Here is an 18,907-nt window from a genome sequence, read left to right as displayed (position 1 = left end):
GTGGGGGGAGGGGCTGTGAAGACCGGCGACGAGAGGGTGGGGGAGGGGCTGTGAAGACCGGCGACGAGAGGGAAGGAGACGATGACTGCAGCTGGAGAAGATGGAGGCGATGACTGAAGCTGGTAAAGGGTGTGGAAGGGTAAAGTGGGAAGAAATGTAATCTGAATGGTTTAGTGGTACCCTAGATGCAAAATGGTTAAGAGGGGGATTGTAACCATTAAGAGGCATTTTTTTTTGCCAAACAACCTCAACCTCTGACCGATTAAGAGGTTGGCTCTTAATTTCACCATTAAGGGCCAAACAAACAGCCCCTTAACCGGATAAAAATGAGCAGAACCATATAATAATATAGTCAAAAGTAAGTACAAAGGAACATAACAAAAAGCGCCAATGACACCATAGTCTATCTTATGACTCTAGTAGCCTATCTCCCGACTCACTACCCTACCCCTCCACCAACCATCTACCTCCCCAGCTCCCTTCCTCCTGTTTAAACTAAATACACATCACTACCCCTAATCTGCTACTTAATCTTGCATCTCAAAGAAATCCTATCAAATATCATGTCCTAGTTTGCTACCTAATTTTGCGTCTCAAATAAATCCTATCAGATATCATGTCTTAGGATCTGTTTGTTAGCAGCTTAATAGGACTCACAGTTTATCCAGTCAGCTATACATGATCATTTGTAAATGGCTTAATGATATTGAAATTGGCTTATTCAGTAGAAAGCCAATTTCTTTTTAAACATGCACCTCCCAATTAAAAAAACATGCTTCTTTCATCCATGAAAAAACCATTCCAAAAAAAATCTCTGAATCTACCCAGACAGACATCTTTATCCATACAGGATTTAAATTGAAAACCAACCAAACAGCCCCTTAGTTTGCTACAAATCTTGCATCTCAAAGAAATCCTATCGGATGTCATGTCCTCAAAAAATGCTAAGGGTTCCATGTTCATCCTTAGTTGCTCATTCCTATCCTTCCTGGGCTATTTCCCCATAAATTAATTGGTTATAAGAAATAAAAGGAATTACCAATCATTAGAAAATCAATTTCGATATTGGATTTTCTCCTCTAACTCCCGTGACCAAAAAGGTCTAATATGTTGTTATCATCTTCTCAGGAACATGGAGGTCACTACCAGGCCAGCTTGCTTTTGTCTTTCTACACTATCAGTTCTTGCGGTTGTAGTTGCTTTACATGGCTATCCTATTCAATCTCCACTCATCATGTCTTCCTTATATAAACCCCACCCTAGCATTACTTCAATATCCCACAATACCCATCAACCAAAATAAAAATGATTCACATTTTCTTAATCCTTTGCTCTCTCTTCACCTTCTCCACTCATGCTGCAGTCCAAGACTTTTGTGTCGCGGACCTGAAAGGCCCGGAAAGCCCTGCTGGTTACTCTTGCATACCGGCCGCCAAAGTCATAGTGGATGACTTTGTGTCTACAAGCCTACGCGGTGCAGGGAACACTTCCAACATCATCAAAGCAGCTGTTTCTCCAGCATTTGCTGCCCAATTTCCTGGTGTGAATGGCCTCGGTATCTCCATTGCAAGATTGGACCTATCCCCTGGTGGAGTGATTCCAATGCACACACATCCAGGTGGTTCCGAGCTCTTGCTGGTGACACAAGGGTTTATTAAGGCTGGTTTTATCTCCTCAGCTAATACAGTTTACGTGAAGACCTTAAAGAAGGGTGATATCATGGTATTCCCACAAGGGTTGTTGCATTTCCAAGTGAATGCTGGTGGGGTTACAGCAGTTGGATTTGCGAGCTTCAGTAGCGCGTCACCAGGCCTACAAATTACCGATTTTGCATTGTTTGCAAATGACTTACCATCATCATTGGTGGAGATGACTACTTTCCTTGATGATGCTACAGTGAAGAAGCTCAAATCTGTTCTTGGTGGAACTGGCTAGTCCTCCTAATTTTCATGTGCACACCATTCTTTTGTGTTATTACCAGTCTTTTCGTGTTTTAGAGTACTGTCGTCATTAACCTGATGATGACAGCATTCTACGTTTGTTTTGAACTTTAGGACATCAGGCAAGGATTCATGCAAGTCAAACCCCAAGTAATTGGGACTATGTTGGTCTTAAGTGTTCTTTGCTAGTTTGATGTTATGCTGTTGTTTCAATTCCAGTTTCCAATTTGTTGATACTGTTTTCTGGATTGATGTGAAAAGGGCCTTCTAATACTGCATTTCCTATTTAGTTTGGCCTGATGACTTGAAAGACACCATATCTTCTAATTCATGCATGGTTGAAACACTAGAGATATAAGATGACAAATTGTTGGCTGATTAATGTCTTTGCACTAAGCCAAAACTGTGTTCCCTAATTTTTATGTTATAATAAATTTTTATAAGCGGCTCATGTGGAAATACTTACTTGGTGTTGTGGCTTTTGTTGCACGTTGCCATACGGGGAACCTAGTTTAGGACCGTCCTGCATGAAAATGAAAGTAGTTTTTCAGTTATATTACATTGCAACATCTTTTTTTGCCTTAGGAATGTGACAAAGATACAGACTTATGCAACTTCCTAACTTGAGCTTCTGAAAATACGATTCAAAAGGAGGAATGGAACACACAGCAACCGAACCATCTCTTCCGACCGCACATGCGAATAAGTTTCTCTTCATTGGCCATGTACAAAGACTTCATGCCTTTAAGTCCCATTAAGCCGAAGAACCTTGGTGCACTTGGGTTGGGTTGCTCCATACACTCCTCGTATCTCTTCAAAGAAAATTTCAACGTTAATTTAGTCATTTTCTGATGCTGTTACAATATCACTAATCAATAACCAAGGAGATGATAACAAAATTATGCAACTTTTAAACTTGGTTCCAGATGGAGTCATACAATTGGCTGAAAGGATAAAGAAAACAATATCAACCGTACCATTTATTCATAAAAGTACCAAGACTGAATCAAATAGCCTGCAAGTTGCCTACTTGAACATCTCCAACAAGCATTCTTAATTAAGTATGAGTATTTGAAGGAATATTCTTAGTTGGTCTCTTTCCTCTTATATATTTTTTCCTTTCTGGAAATGGCTTCCAAATAACTGGGATGGGGTTTTTGGGTGAGTTCTCTGGGCTAAAAAGTCAATGGTGATGTTGGGCCAATCTTTAATTTAAGATCCTCCCGACAGAAACATCATGACCTAATCTCTTACGTAAATTGTTTTATAAACCTCTGGTTGTATATATTATAAACCCGACAAGCTATTGTCAGAGAACCAGGCCAAGAATCTTTTATGAGCCAATAAGACAGGAAGGAGTAAACTCATACAAGAACAACTCCTTTATTACTAATTAATCCCACAAGAAAACAAACCTGCCGTCTTGGTTACAAATTTAAAGATTTTTTCTCTGTCAACTCTGCCATTTTGTCTTTTAGATTAAAAAAATGATTAATTAAGAAATAAGAGAACAATTACCTAAAAGAGGACATTATATCTTCCAAAAAACAGCACATCCACCTCATCCCAACCCCATATAACACCAATCCCCTACTTCCTATTTATGTTCAAGCATCCTCTAATCTCAAACAAGACAACACCTCTCTTCTTCCTTGTTTGAGATCCAATGATCAAGCAAGACTCTCTCTTCTTACCTTCCCTTCCCTTAAACACACCCCCTATGTCTGAAACCATGTTCTTTGGAGAACCAGATCCAGACCTGAACTCTGGTCACATCTTGGATTGGTTAGAAGACTCGATACCATACCTGCCATCTCTCCTAGACGACCTGTATGGATCCACTGATATCATCAATGATCCTTGGTGGGTACCGACGCAAGAGCTAGAACAGGATCTCATTGATGCTAATAATACTTCTACTTCTAACTCTGTAGAGAACTTAACCAGTAGTGTCAGCAGTCCAACTATTACAGCCCCTACTGATCTTCTTATTCTCTCTAATGAGCCACAACTGCCGGTCTCTGATTTATCAAAGAAACGGAAAGCACCAGAGGACCATATGCCACAGCCAGCTCCACAGGGCAAAAAATCAACTGGAAACAAGAAGGGAACAGGCAAATCAACAAAGGATAACTGTATTAACGGTAACAATAAAGAAGGGAGGTGGGCGGAGCAGTTGCTGAACCCGTGTGCTGCAGCAATCACCTCTGGAAACGTGACTCGTGTCCAGCACCTCCTCTTCGTACTCCATGAATTGGCCTCACCAACTGGAGATGCCAACTACAGGCTGGCCTCTCACGGGCTGCAAGCCCTCCTCCACCACCTCTCCTCATCCACCAACAGTCCCACAAAGGTGTTGACCCCAGCCATCAGTTTTGACACAGCAACACCCAAATTCTTCCAACGATCTCTAATCAATTTTAATGACATCAATCCATGGTTCACAATCCCTTTCAACATTGCCAACAATGCCATCCTACAGGTCTTGTCCGAGCACGACCATGGGTCCCGCAGGAACCTTCACATACTTGATATTGGAGTCTCGCATGGATTCCAGTGGCCAACACTTCTAGAAGCACTGAGTAGCCGACCAGGGGGTCCACCACCATTGGTTCGAGTAACAGTAGTCCCCCCAACACTTGAGAACCATCAACTTCCCTTTGCAAACTGCCCACCTGGCTACAACTTCGCCTCATACATTTTACGTTTCGCCAAGGACCTCAACATCAATTTACAGATCAACAGACTCGACAACTGCCCTTTGCAAAATCTAAATACCCATATCATCAATTCATCCCCAGACGAAACCTTAATAGTCTGTGCTCAGTTTAGACTTCACTATCTCAACCACACTAAACCAGACACCAGAACAGAGTTCTTGAAACTGATGCGAAGTATGGAGCCCCAAGGAGTGATTTTGAATGATAACGATATGGACTGTAGCTGCAGCAACTTTGATGCCGGATTTTCACAGAGCTTAGACTATTTATGGAGTTTCTTGGACTCGACAAGCGTGGCATTTAAAGGGAGAGAAATGGAAGAAAGAAAACTGATTGAAGGGGAAGCCGCAAAGGCACTGATCAACACGTTTGAAATGAATGAAAAGAAAGAGAAGTGGGGAGAGAGGATGAGGGGTGTCGGGTTTTTAGAGAATGCATTCAGTGAGGATGTCGTCGACCAAGCTCGTGCACTGTTGAAGAAGTATGACACTCACTGGGAAATGAGAGTTGAAGAAAAAGATGGGTCTGTAGGATTGTGGTGGAAAGGGCAATCTGTTTCCTTTTGCTCTCTATGGAAAATAGATGCAAAAACTAGCGATTCCTAGAACTAGTAGCAGAATAAGTCTGAATTGTTCTGTTTTAGTATCAGTTTTCTCCACTCGATGTCAAGGAAAGAGCAACACTAAACTGCAATCGTTCTCATTTCTTACATTGTTACCGCTACCAGTTTTATAGTAATTTTGCCTGCCATGATCATTACAAATACGAACATCAAAACAACCTACTTGACAATCTTCAACCATGATATCTCTACGATCAGGTCGTCAAATGATGGATCCATTAGCCTTGAAAACATCCAACGATGAGTATTTGTTCATACTGCATTAAAAAATTACGGATCTAACTCCCATACATTATATTTGTCAAAGAAAGGTCAGAAAACGAACTTTCAAATGAACATTGTTGAAGATTTCTACGTATGAACAGGAAAGACAAACATATGATAGACCGCAAAGGCAATATGAACTTGCTCCGATATAGAAAGATAACTCAGTCAAACAATTCATCGAACACCGCAAAGGCATACCTACATTTACTAAATCCAAGCAACTCTGGCCGAATTATGAGGAAAAAAAGCACAAACATCAACTTAACTCGTGTATCACCAATCTGGCAAGATTACTAAGACTCTCCGATTACCTTCGCTACCGTCACCGGTCGCCGGGAATGCCAAGCAACCGACGAAAAGCGGTTGCATGACTGAAACTCTGTTTATCGAACTACGTATTAAAAAGAGTAAATTACACCGGTGGTTTATGTGTGTTGCTCACCCACTTTTCAATTCCACAACGTTTAAAGTGTCTGAATTCAATATTGGCGTTTAGCAACCATTAAAAAGGATAAATCAATCTTCCAACAAATTCAAACCATAAAAAATTGTAATTCACTTTAAAGTTAATTATGATTATATATTTTAAAAAATATTAATTATCATATTTTAACTCTTAAACATAATTATTTTTCAAAATAAGAAATTATTTATCCTAATAAACAAATTTTAATAGTTAATAAAAATATATTTTAATTATTATATTTTAACTTTTAACACATAATTATTTTTCACAACAGAAAAATTATTTATCCTCACAAACAAATTTATATATGTAAGTATCCATGTTATTTTTAGTAAAGAATTTTTGTTAATAAGTTTTGTACGAGTCACAGTTAATTTTAAGTGAATTGTGCTTTTGGTCCATGTAGTCCGTCTAAAGATGGATTTGTCTTTTTCTATCGATTGCTAACTAACGGAGTTAATACCCAGAGACCTTGAGTGCTATTAAATTGTAAATTTGAGGAAGAGGTATGGCGCCTAATTGAGGAAAAGGTCCCATGAATTGGGAGTTGTAAGCCTCGCAACGCTATTGAGACCCCAACCGTTCACTGATCCTCGCATGTCAAGTTACCAAGCTATGCTATAAGTATAATCATTGTAGATGGTTTGTTTTTAAAGACGAAATCCAAAATTTAAGTAAACCACAAGGACCATTAATTCATTTTTTCAAAGGAATAAATAAAAATAAGAGTAAATTACAATTGTGTCCCTGTGATTTGCCAATAATTCAGCTCGTGGTTTAGAAATTGAAATTTTAGTCCTTACGGGGTTTGCAATTACTGGCAGATTCCTCCGTGTTGTGAACCAAATATACATCCATAATTGTTGCTTTCATGAGCAACAGATCTATATTATATTTTATATATATAAACAAAATTCCATTGCATAATAAATATGAAGAATACCATAATACATATACACCTACAGAAATACATACCATCTACGTTCTTTAGACTATATTCGCAACCTCAAGAGTCGTATATCCTGACCGAACTGCGGATCGTTTGTCTACAAACAGGACATTTGGGAGACAAATCCCGCTCAACAGAAAGAGCGCATCGTGGGCAACAGACTAGATGCCCACACGGTACGAATGCAGACCTCCGTTGTCTCATCAAACAGATCACACACAACTGCCCTTCTGGAACATCGCCACCCTCTTCTGCCGCTACATCAGCTTCCGCTTCACTACTTTCCTCGGCCGCATTTTGCTGCTGAATCTGCCTTCTTTGTCTCCACTCTTTCCATCTGTTCCAGTTCCTGAACAGTCGATAATAATAATTAATAATTCGTGAAAAACTTTCTTTTCATATTTGGAGGACGGAATTCAGATGGTATAAGCTGCAGTGAATTTTATAAGAACTGTGAGAGATATGTGGGATACTCGGATGGCTCTTCAAAAAAGCCCTTAGGGTGCGTTTGGTACGCAGACAGGACAGGACAGGACGGGACAGGACAGGGTGGGACAGGACGGGACAGGACAGGGTGGGACAGGACAGGACAGGACAGGACAGCTGTTCAGCGTTTGGTAAGACATGATAGGACTGGACAGAACTGGTTAAAATGACCAATTTACCCTAGTGAGTCAATCCTAGAATTCTAACCACCATGATCAAGCAAAAAAGCCCTAAATCGATTCTAACCACCCTGAATCGCCATGAACGCACAAAACAATATTCAAACAAAGAAAATTGATTAAGATTCTACGAACTATCCCAAATCAGCAAATAGATTAAGATTATACTCATATATAATCACGAAGAAAATTGAAGTTCATATACCTGCTGAATCAGGATATCCCTAAATCGATTTTGATCAAGTAAAAAAACCCTAAATCGATTTTGATCAAGCAAAAAAAACCCTAAAGCGATTTTGATCAAGCAAAAAAAAACCCTAAATCGATATCTCTAACCTGTTCATCATCTATTCCGATCAAATCCTCCGCCACATCGTATCCCAACCCAACCGCCGCGATGGAGTTGAACAGCAGTCGCCGTCACCTGTAGAAGCGATGGAGGAGAGGAGAGACGGTGGAAGCGATGGAGTCGACCAGGGTGGAAGCGATGGAGGAGAAGAGAGACAGTGGAATCGATGGAGGAGAGGAGAGACGGTGGAATCGATGGAGGAGAGGAGAGACGGTGGAATCGATGGAGGAGAGGAGAGACGGTGGAATCGATGGAGTCGACCAGGGTGGAAGCAATGGAGTCGATTGAGGGTGGAAGCGATGGAGTCGATTGAGGGTAAAGAGGTAAAGTTTTCCTTGTTCTAGTTAGTGCCAGGGGTAAAGGGTGGACAGCCKTGTCCCACCCTTGTACCACTTAGTTCTAGTTAGTCCCATATAAAATCACACCAAACATGGGACAAGTGTGTCCTGTTCTGTCCTGTTCCACCTTGTCCCATGCACCAAACGCACCCTTAAGGAGAATGAGAAGGTTCCAACATATATATACACGGCCCCACCAATGCAGGCTGGATGCACACAGATTGTCCCAGAGTGTCAAGAGGGGGCTGGCAAAAGTGTCGAGTCCCTGGAGTGGCAGACCTTGGCTTTGATACCATGGGAGGATATGTAGAATATTTAGATCACGCTCCAAAAGAGCCCTTAAGGAGAAAGGGGATATTCCAACATATATACAGGAGAAATGGTCCAAGTCTAGCTGATGTGGAACTCCAACAAGAACCACTAGAGACCAAAGTTACAAAAGAGCACAAATTGAGTCCCATATACACAATTTGATTTTAAAACTCAGCAGACAGTTAAAAAGCAGACAACCACATAGATGTTATGGCATATTGACAGCCTTATAAACCATCTGCCTTTATAATCCATACTTTCTCCATCCCATGGAAATCGCAACATTTTTCCTTTTGGGGATATCCCATATATTTTACCTTTTTTTAGAAAGTTTGCATGTTAAAATTACCTAGTTTGCATTGGACATGATTACAGAGAATATTATTGTTGATTTGGGACCAAAAAGATATTAAAGGTCTTTACAGATATCAACAGACTCGAATGATTGTTTTAAAATGTGACATTTTTCACGAGACTTATGAAGTCAGGATACAGGCTGCAATAACATCTAGAAAGGAAGTTGTTTAAGCCCACAGCCCCACATATGAGCACATGATCAGGAACAGAAAACCACGAATGGCAAGTGCTTTTTCCTATTTCAATGAGAACTTGATAAGTCTATTCACCTACAAGTCTTGCTTTTGCTGCTATACCAATACTAGTAGTGAGCAAATTTGACCCACATTCATAAAATTGGGTCATCTTGGGTGATTTCTTTTGACTATTTGGATTTGTTTGGGTTGCGCTTAGTGTTTGAACTCGTCCAATGATCTGAACTTAAAAAGCCACTTAAAGAATGGGTCATACAGGTTAATTTTCGGCCAAAACTCCTAAAACTAACCCTACTATTATCGCCTCAACACCCGGGCGGCGATAGCTTCTTTGCTCAAGTCATCATTTCGTCATCATCTTAGCTTTAGAATGCAATTGGGTTATCATCTTCTTTGCTCAATCCCTTCATCAATCATCAACTGCTCGTCAGATCGAGATATATTTTGTTGCTTCAAGAGATGATGCTATCAAGATTCTGTTACACAAAACTCTCCTAGATAGCACCTTATAGCTCTGTTGTTATTCTCCTTTAATATTATTCTACTTTGTTCCTAAATATTTGTTGACTTCCTTTTCACAGCATGATAGATAATTTATAAGCCGATGATTTTCCCTTTGACAATAGATTCAGGGATTTACAAGATCTCTAACAAAACTCACCTTCTAAGAGAGACAATTCCGAAAGACGCAACCAAAGATAATGCCAGCTAGTCAACCTACCATCCCACATTTATGACAGCCTTCTAGCCTGTTATCACTCTATGAACTTAGCTTTGTGAACACACTGTAATCAACTTTCCTCTTACTGTAATGAGAACATTTAGAAGGTATTCAACAATAATTTACTTCACTAAAAGTATGCCATAATGTTAAATACTCAACTGCCTTTCAATGGTGGGCCTTGATAGTATAATATTCTACAACAATTTACATAATTAAGAGTATGAATTAACTTGTGCTTCGGTTAAAATCCCACATGGGAGCACTCCGGAACTAACTAGACAACTTGAACAGCAGTGTAAAATTGAAAAGCGATCATGTTACAACTTTTTGCATAGCTATAGACATTAAAACTCCTGCTGGAATAAAGATATTATCTTACTAGAAACAATGCACATGCATAGCAACATAAAAAAAACAATAAACTTAAGAGGGAAAGCAAAGAACCATAATACCTTACAACAGAATAGCCAAGGATGGCAGTTGCCAGTGAACCGATAACAACTCCACTCCACAATAAAACCTTTGTCCTGAAGTCGAGTTCCACTACCATCTGATCTTTGCTCATATTTGATCTTGCAAGCGAGCAACATAAGTCAGTGAGTAAAGCTAAGCATTTCTCAGGTTAGACACTGTAGGTTAAGTTGTTTCAAAGTGCATTCCAGAAATCTATTGTAATCCAATGCTAAATTCTATTGTTAAATCTGATCCAAAAACCAGGAACTACAATACAGATGGGTAGTTAGAATACAAGGTTGTTCACAGGACAGATGAAGGAACTAGTTGACATCCAAGTAAAAGAGTGAATATTGCATTCATTTAGAAAACTAAATGTGTAGGTCAGATACGTCCAAGGATCGAGAGCAGAAGTTTTAGATTGCATTATTTGGTGAAAAATATGCCTAGGAATGAAAAAGGCATGATATCATAGATAAAGAGCCTAAGTGATAACATTGAAACTACAATACAAATGATATAATCACATTAGGCAAGCTAGTGGAGTAGTTGTCAGGAGACAGGATGAAGTTATGAATGTCATAAGCCATTCATTATGTGGAGACTATGGGAGAACCAAGAAGAATAAGTCGTTAAGGATACCAAACTACAAGATGTATTTATGGTTCTTAGTGGATGCATTTTCTGGAAGATTTTGGGCATGGTAATAAGAATCAACTATCAAGGTAAAGAACACGTTTGTAGTTTCCACAACACATCGCAAGACTGCCTTGCCTCAGTTGCCCATATTCGCCCCTACCCTGCCCAGGTTTCTGTCTCCATTTTAAATGACTTCATTGTTGTAATTTTTTCATATTGAAACACAATCAACGAGTATCCTTTAGAAGCGGAAGAGACTTTAATCGTATAGACTTTGTCCTAGCTAGAAAGGGGGGTCCCGTTACATGAACAAGTGACGGACCATAAGCTTTTAGTGCCAGACATATGGATTAGAGATGATATTAGACAGTAATGGCGTTAACAAACTAAAAAAAGACAATCTGAGTATGGTTAACAATTTAATGGTTAAAAAAGGGTTCCAGGGTCACTGAATACTAAGTTGATGTACTGTTGAAAGAGATGCCAGCATGCAACAAGATGCCAAAGGGTAACAAAGGAGATGGTTGAGTAAGCAGATGAAGTATGCATCAAACTGAAACCAGATGGTAGTGCAACAAGCTGACTAGAACTAAGTTGCAAACGTTGAGGCAATTGTGCAACAACACAAGAGATGGGATTAAAAATGATGATGATGATATATATATATATATATATGTGTGTGTGTGTGTAATAATCTAAAGGCAGCATCGATTGCAGAAAAGCGAATGTCGCATTCGTTTAAGCACGTTTCCCATCCCCTTTTTTGTAGGTTCATCCCCCATCTATCCTCACAATCGGAAATAGGACCCTGGAACTGATAAGGATAAAATGACTAAACAAATAGACCCCAAGGAACCACTCCTCGAGGTGGTTTGATCACAGCTAAACTAGATTCTTGGTACAGAAGGAAGTAGTGAAAAGATTTTTAAGTGACCGAATATGCCAACTGAGCTCGTTTTAGACAGATGCGCTAACAAAAGAAAACTAAATGTTACCTTCACAATTTACTTTGTAGGATGAGTCAATGATTTGATAAGTTCTGGTCTCTTCTAACCATGAATAGAAATATTGCATTACAAGGACTAAAGCACACATGCTATGGGCACTAACCATAGGCGGCATAGGCCTCCCAAACATTGTCCAAGACTAGAATATTTGTTGGTCACAAATACATCTTAATTAGAAAACAACAGATCAAAAAGCACATCAACCTAGAACTAGTAAACAATCTTCTCTATCTATTTGAAAACAATCACAAAAAATAATCAAATTTCAATCATATTGGATGCTGACATACTTCAATTAACTCAGATGGTGCGATTTAAAGAAATTAAACAGATAAAGATTACAAGTATGTGTGCAGGTTCATCATTGTAATGTAATGAAAAAGATTCCTGATGAAATATCCTTACAGAAAAAAAGGTAGATCCTTGCATGCCATCACTTCAGGAATTCCGTTTCTCAAACTGACAAGGCCAACTGCAGTGATTTCCTTTCCAACTGGTAGAATCTTCTCTTCATCCAGAAGCCCAACCTTCAACATCAGCAAGAAAGAGATAAGACAACTAAGATCACATCAAGAACTGAAAGAATTCACAAAATAATGTAGGAAGATGAATCATGAACAATACATGTCTGGACTTACAGGATACTCATGACCGAAAAATGCCTGGAGGAAAGTGTAAGGAGAAGCATTAATAGGCTGCAAATTGTGGTATACAGTTGTAAGAGGTAGAGGATGCTTCGAGCCATCCAAGTTTACGGCCAGATAATCAGATTGTGGCCACCTACCCCCATCAACAAGGATAAAAGGAACCTATCCAGGAAGAAATCATGGATGCCATATTAGATTCTGAAGTCCGAAGATGATTGATGTTGTTTGTGACAAACCAGAAAAATAGTATTGCAGTAGGTTGTGACAGTAATATACTTGGACACAGTGGTAAACCACAAACATATTGTGGAGTAGGGGTCACTCTAATGCAACTGATAAAAAAGAAATTACCAAAAGATAAAATTATAACATTAAATCAATTGTTGTACATTTATATGTCTTTTAAATAATAACAGAAACTCATATTAGCAATACAAACTATACAAAAACAGTAACACATTGGTGAACTCACAAGATATAATTAACACATAAATTTGTTCGTCAAATGGCCATTGAATCTCAAAATGTTAGACCACAAACATATTGATTGATAGATTATGGAAAAATAAGTCAAAAATTATTAGAAACTAAAGTGTCATTATAATGTAACTTGATAACTAGAAAAGCAAAAAAAACGTCCTCAGCAAGGACACCAGAAACCAAACACGCATGGGAAGGCAATCAACTTCTAGAGTCTGCTTAACCACTACGACCTACAAAAGCTTATGCTTAGAACCATGGAAATATAAAATCAGTGACGTCAGGGGACCTGCAGTCCCCTTTCCCACCTGGGTCTGCACAGCGTGGAGAGATCCACTAGCATGGATGCTTAATCACTATCATTACTTTCTAAAGGAATAGCTAGTGCAATTACTAGCTGAAAAAAAGAGTAGGGGCTAGGATTAAAAAGTTGGTACAAAAAAAAGCAGCAGCTAAATGAAGGTGTGCAGTAAAGTGAACAACACAGCATACATCATCAAGAACCTTGGAGACACTTTACATTAGTGTGTGTGTGTGTGTATATATCTCAAAGATACTTCGTAGGTGGTTCGTAAGGGTACTAGTAAAACCAAATAAACAAGATTATGGCGGTTGGTAAGGGTACTAGCAAAAGCGAAAGTAGCATGTTGTGAGCCAGGCATCATAGATTTATGCATATACCCTTTCTACTTGCAGGGTGATGAAAAATCTAGATCTCAAGACAGATGAGTGTTGATGAGAATTGTGCCCAAGCATGATCATTTTTGCACTTCCATCTAGATTTCTCAAGTATAACTAGAAACTATTGCATTTAAATTGAATGTAAAATGCAAGACATGTACAATCTGCATTTAATATGGGAGTTGTTTTATTCTTTATGTTTTATGCCGATCAGTGATGTTAAAACCAAGTGGGTTCAATTCGGATTAAAACAATAATGTCAAAAGACTGTTCGACATCAATAATTTGTAAACTTTCTAGGTGAAAAGCTGTTATGTTAAAAAACTTACAAATAACTCTAAATACATGAATTTTGAGGTTACCGTTCTTAGTGATGACGATTCTTGCTCTTTCCAATGTCTTGCAAATAAGGAGCGAAAATCTGAAGTCCATCCAAAAAATCCCCTCCATTCATTGTATATACACTGCAAGAATTCAAGATAATTCACACTTTAAACTGAAAAAAAAATAAGGATACATAAGAAATAAAGAAACATCTGTTCAATCAATCAAGAAACCAGTCAAGTTATTCATGCTATATGCCTAAACATTACATCAATCCCTAGAAATAAGTAGATTAAAAAGAACAAACATTGTCCTAACTTTTAGTTGAGCAATTTTTCCTAGACATAATAAGTTCACAATGTAATCACAATTCACAAAACCTCTAATATATAAGCATATAAACAAATTTTAAAGACTATTCATGTGAAGAATAGAAAGATTGAGATATGCAGTATATACCGTCTGCGTTCGCTGCAAGATAACCGCTTTCTCGTTAGATTCATGAGATACCAGAACGTTTTGTTTTTTCCAGTTGCCATTGACAACAGATTTTGCCTCAACAACTCCTCGAACGATGACGAGCTTCTCGTCAACGCAACTGGTCGTGTCCGTATCTTGATCGGAAGAATGAGAGAGCACAGAACGGAGATCGGAGACGCCGACGGAAGGTGCTTTCTTCACTTTGTTCAAAGCCGATGATGTCGTCTTGTACTTGAGAACACTACGTACTGCAATGTACGCTAAGGCTAGACCGAGTACTGCACCATCGGCGGCTAGGGCTACTTGCGATAGGACTGCGACGGCTGCTTGATCGTGTACCGACATCGTATATCAGGAACTAAAGATGGAAGCGGACGTTGTGGTGTTTACCATCGAATCGGTGACGGAGTTAATTAGTAAAAGGAAATGGTGGTGGCAGTGGCGCCTTCGGTGGCCGGCGGAATACAGCGGAGGAGGCGAGGAATACGAGCGGAGCAAGAAATTCTCCAATGAATGTATAAATGGCTGGTAGATTGGACCGGGTCTTACTACTTTTAATACTTTTAGTAGGTTGCAATTTTCGTCCTCAACTATTTGTTGATCTACAATTTTCGTCCTCAACTATTTGTTTATATACAATTTTTGTCCTCAACTGTTTGTTGATCTACAATATTTGTCCTCAACTGTTTGTTATTCTACAGTTTTTGTCCTCAACTATTTATTAATCTACATTTCTAGTCCATTAGTTGATGTTCAACCAATTTCTGTTAAGTTTTTAAGCATTCTTGTATCTAAAAATTTGGTGATCCAGATGTCTGTAACTATTTTGTAATTTGTTTGTAACTCATAACAGATTATGTTCTACGTGTTAGGTAAGATTTATAGTAGGGTTACGATTTTTTAAGTTAGTTTATCGTAATTTTTTCGTAAATATTTTTGCTACTATTTTTGGGTTCGTAATGTTTGTAAGTCTCTGTTACGTGAAAAAAATTGCAATTATTTTCGTAATAATCTTCAGGGGGGCCGTAATTCTTGGCTCGTAACTCGAATCAATATGATTATTTTTATTTTCCTATTCCTTTTTGAGTTCTATTAAATCGTAATAAAATTGTAACCATTTTCGTTGGCATGCAACCCATATCGAGATAATCTTTTTAAATTGCTTAATTTCAAGATACACATTGATGATAAGAAGAATTAAGAGTCCAGATACACGTAAATATGCATTGTACAAGATCAACCGAGAACCGAAAGTCAATTCGAGAATAAATGAATTAAGCTTCGTGAATAAATTGTCAAATTAATGTAATTTTCTATGCTAGCTTGTGTGTTTTCCTTTTCCATTAGCATACGAGTAAAAAACCAGATGTAATTAACAATGAGGATTTTGATTAAAAAAAAAGTTGTTGTGGTAACAACAGTTACCAGTTATATATTTAAAAAATTCCAAACTTCAAAATCAACTTGTTGAATTTTGTATTGATTATTATACGAAAAATGATAGATAAAATAAAACATCAAAACTTTATTTCATATTCTATACTCACATACGATACAAAACATATCATATAAGTCGGTATATAAACCAACTAAAAACGGTACATTTCAAGTGGAAGCCTTGGTTGAGCTACGGTGAGAAGTGGAATCTTTTTTGGGGTGGACAAGCCAAATATTTCTTCCATGTTCAGATCATCCTTAGTCATTGTGCTTGGCAGTTTCCACATAAACCCATGGAGCAAATTTGCCAAACTTGCTTCGATCACTTTCAGTCCGAGACTGTACCCTGGACACATCCTTCGTCCAGCACCAAATGGCAACAACTCAAAGTCATGACCCTTGACATCAATTTCCTTTCCGATGAATCTTTCCGGACAAAATTCTTCAGGTTTATCCCATAATTGAGGGTCTCTTCCGATTGTCCAAACACTAACAAGCACCCGGGTTCCTTCAGTAATGTCGTAACCAGCTACTTTACAATCCTCGCGAGCTCTTCTAGGGACCAACATAGGTGCCACTGGATGCAACCTCATCGTCTCTTTAGCAATTGCCTCAACATAAGGTAGGTTACGCATGTCCTTCTCTTCGACCCATCTATCCTTGCCAATGACACGATCAAGCTCTTCAATCGCCTTTTGGAATATCTCAGGTTTCTTCAAAAGTTCAGCAATCGCCCATTCAACAGTAACTGCAGAGCTTTCAGTTCCGCCAGCAAGCAAGTCCTATTAATATCAAATCACAAGATTTCAGCCGACTACTACAAATTGACGCACACAACATTCATTAAACGACAATTATTTGTTTGGTAAACAGTCGTAGTCAAATAACCATTTTGAACATCAATTTAAAAGAACATTTTTATGCACAAACAGATTTATATGCCTATTTTAAAACGTAATTTATGACTTTCGACTAAATTTTATCCAAAGACTGCTACAAGTCCACAAACCTGTATGATTTACATTAAGGGGTTGGTTACCAAATACTTACTCCGATAAGCGCTTATCAAATCACATTACCTCCCCGGATGAATATGACAAGAATCAAGAATCTTACTCGGTAAAAGTGAATACAAGGACTTAGAGTCTTATCCGGTAAATGATGGCGACGACTTTTACTACGGTCAGCACTTATAGGGTAAATTGTTACATACGATGTCATTTTGGTGGATTAAAATTTTATCTGACAAATAAATGATAATGTTTAATTTTATTGTAATAAACACTTACCAGATAAATGTTTAGATAAACGGTATTAAACGTTATATGATTCCTTATATAAGTCAACCAATGTGACAATCTACGTTAATAAATAAACAAAAAGGTTGCTGCAAACAAGTCATTTTCTAGAAGCTCTACTTTCTGCTGACACTCTAACTTAGAAACTTATTCAACAACTCATTTTCTATATTATGAGATCAGTGTTAAACCATTATATATAATGACCAAATAAGCTATGAATCTCGTTAAACTCAATAAACGGATAACAAACAATCAGTTATTCATTTAAATTGAAATGGTAAAACAGAAATTAACCTGGGTAAAAGCTTTGACGCCATGCCTCTCAAGCTTAACATCCAGATTTGGATCATCAGCGAGCTGCAACAGCAAATCCACCATGTCCGTCGCTACGAAGTTCTCTCCGGCAGCCTTCCGCCGCTCGTTATGCTCATCCAACACATGCTCCAAAAACCGATCGAATTTCTTGCTCACCGCTTTCATCCTCTTCACATACCCCTGTAAATCCATGAAATCGATCCAGGGTATTGAATCTCCGATGTTAAACACGCCGTTCAACAGAAACAACTCATCCAGCATCTTCTTAAACTCATCTGGACGCACCACCGAGTTCGACTCATCCGATTCGTCCAAATACCTTTTCCCCAAAACCATCCGACTAATCACGTTCAAACTCACCGTAGACAACAGATCCTTCAACAAAATCTCCTCACCGGCGGAATCAAAAATCGATTTCACCAGCGATTTCATCTCCTCAACTCGGATGTACTCGTACGATTCGAGGCGTTTCACGCTGAACAACTCCATGAGACACATTTTACGAGCTTGGCGCCAATACGGTCCGTAAGGAGACCATGTGATGTCGGAGTAATTATAGGTGGTGTATTTACCGGCAGCGGTCTTAGGACGGCAAGCAAAGTTGACATCCATGGTCTTGAGGACGACCTTCGCCATCTCAACAGAGGAAGCAACGACGACGTTGAATGAACCGAACTTCAATTGCATAATTTCTCCGTACTTTTGAGAGAGATCATGGATGGAACGGTGAGGAAGGGAGCCTATAAGGTTGAGATTTCCGATAATCGGCCAAGGTTTGGGGCCCGGCGGGGAGTTGAGATTCCGGGAACGGCGTCGGCGGCGAGAGAGAAGAATGAGAGCGACGGTGGCTAAGCATGCGACTGCATAAGAAGGCCAATGGTGAGTAGAGTCCATTGGAAATGGGGGTTTAGGTGTTAGTATGAGAATGAAGGTGAGAAGATGGTGTTTATTTATAGTTGGATTTTGCAGAGCAAGTGGCAGCGAGTTTCCCACTAGACAGAGTAAACCTTGACTTGTTTTTTGCAAACAACGTTTTTTTGCAAACAACGTTTTTCTCAAAACTATATTATAAAGTATTTAAAAATTAAAAAAAAACCATTTTTATTAATAAATTAAAGTTTATTGATGCATATTATTAAAATTTATGATTACAAATAAATTATATATAAATACGACTTATTAAAATTTCATGTTTGAATTCATGTAACTAATTACAGATAAATATAATCAAATAGAATAT

At 38.6% G+C, this 18,907-nt stretch overlaps 4 protein-coding genes across 5 annotated transcripts; 2 read left to right on the top strand and 2 right to left on the bottom strand.

The window, feature by feature from the left end:
• The first annotated feature begins 1,281 nt into the window (after positions 1–1,281).
• On the top strand, positions 1,282–2,211 carry LOC112517202 (auxin-binding protein ABP19a-like). Its single transcript, XM_025124563.1, has one exon. It carries the CDS (start codon positions 1,306–1,308, stop codon positions 1,933–1,935), a length of 630 nt encoding a protein of 209 aa, XP_024980331.1. The 5' UTR covers positions 1,282–1,305; the 3' UTR covers positions 1,936–2,211.
• A 1,356-nt stretch (positions 2,212–3,567) lies between these two features.
• Positions 3,568–5,353, top strand: LOC112517194 (nodulation-signaling pathway 1 protein-like). Its single transcript, XM_025124552.1, has one exon. The coding sequence runs from the start codon at positions 3,607–3,609 to the stop codon at positions 5,263–5,265; it is 1,659 nt and encodes a 552-aa protein (XP_024980320.1). The 5' UTR covers positions 3,568–3,606; the 3' UTR covers positions 5,266–5,353.
• A 1,562-nt stretch (positions 5,354–6,915) lies between these two features.
• Positions 6,916–15,088, bottom strand: LOC112516101 (E3 ubiquitin-protein ligase SPL2). Of its 2 annotated transcripts, none has more exons than XM_025123101.1 (6): positions 14,594–15,088; positions 14,173–14,274; positions 12,641–12,811; positions 12,408–12,529; positions 10,356–10,475; positions 6,916–7,313 (listed from the first exon to the last, which is right to left on the bottom strand). In XM_025123101.1, exons 1-6 carry the CDS (start codon positions 14,957–14,959, stop codon positions 7,022–7,024), a joined length of 1,173 nt encoding a protein of 390 aa, XP_024978869.1. In that variant the 5' UTR covers positions 14,960–15,088; the 3' UTR covers positions 6,916–7,021. The 2 variants fall into 2 exon arrangements, with proteins under 2 accessions (XP_024978869.1, XP_024978870.1); XM_025123102.1 differs by having other exon boundaries at positions 12,641–12,664.
• Positions 15,089–16,129: 1,041 nt separating this feature from the next.
• On the bottom strand, positions 16,130–18,561 carry LOC112516676 (cytochrome P450 71A1-like). Its single transcript, XM_025123864.1, has 2 exons — positions 17,647–18,561; positions 16,130–16,833 (listed from the first exon to the last, which is right to left on the bottom strand). Exons 1-2 carry the CDS (start codon positions 18,559–18,561, stop codon positions 16,204–16,206), a joined length of 1,545 nt encoding a protein of 514 aa, XP_024979632.1. The 3' UTR covers positions 16,130–16,203.
• Positions 18,562–18,907: the final 346 nt, after the last annotated feature.

This window comes from Cynara cardunculus, assembly GCF_001531365.2.
Source record: "Cynara cardunculus var. scolymus isolate 2C chromosome LG 8, CcrdV1, whole genome shotgun sequence".
NCBI classification, from domain to species: Eukaryota; Viridiplantae; Streptophyta; class Magnoliopsida; order Asterales; family Asteraceae; genus Cynara; species Cynara cardunculus.
Note: the sequence above shows the minus strand (reverse complement) of the source record. Positions and strands in the feature narration are given on the sequence as shown.

Excerpts from the sequence above, each read along its gene's own strand:
- LOC112517202 (XM_025124563.1), top strand. The coding sequence starts at position 1,306 with ATGATTCACATTTTCTTAATCCTTTGCTCTCTCTTCACCTTCTCCACT.
- LOC112517194 (XM_025124552.1), top strand. The coding sequence starts at position 3,607 with ATGATCAAGCAAGACTCTCTCTTCTTACCTTCCCTTCCCTTAAACACA.
- LOC112516101 (XM_025123101.1), bottom strand. The coding sequence starts at position 14,959 with ATGTCGGTACACGATCAAGCAGCCGTCGCAGTCCTATCGCAAGTAGCC. Across the intron at positions 12,812-14,172 it reads AATCGTCATCACTAAGAACG|GTTCCTTTTATCCTTGTTGA; the intron begins GTAACCTCAAAA and ends CTTCCTGGATAG. Across the intron at positions 12,530-12,640 it reads TTTTCGGTCATGAGTATCCT|GTTGGGCTTCTGGATGAAGA; the intron begins GTAAGTCCAGAC and ends CTGATGTTGAAG.
- LOC112516676 (XM_025123864.1), bottom strand. The coding sequence starts at position 18,561 with ATGGACTCTACTCACCATTGGCCTTCTTATGCAGTCGCATGCTTAGCC. Across the intron at positions 16,834-17,646 it reads GCGTCAAAGCTTTTACCCAG|GACTTGCTTGCTGGCGGAAC; the intron begins GTTAATTTCTGT and ends TGATATTAATAG.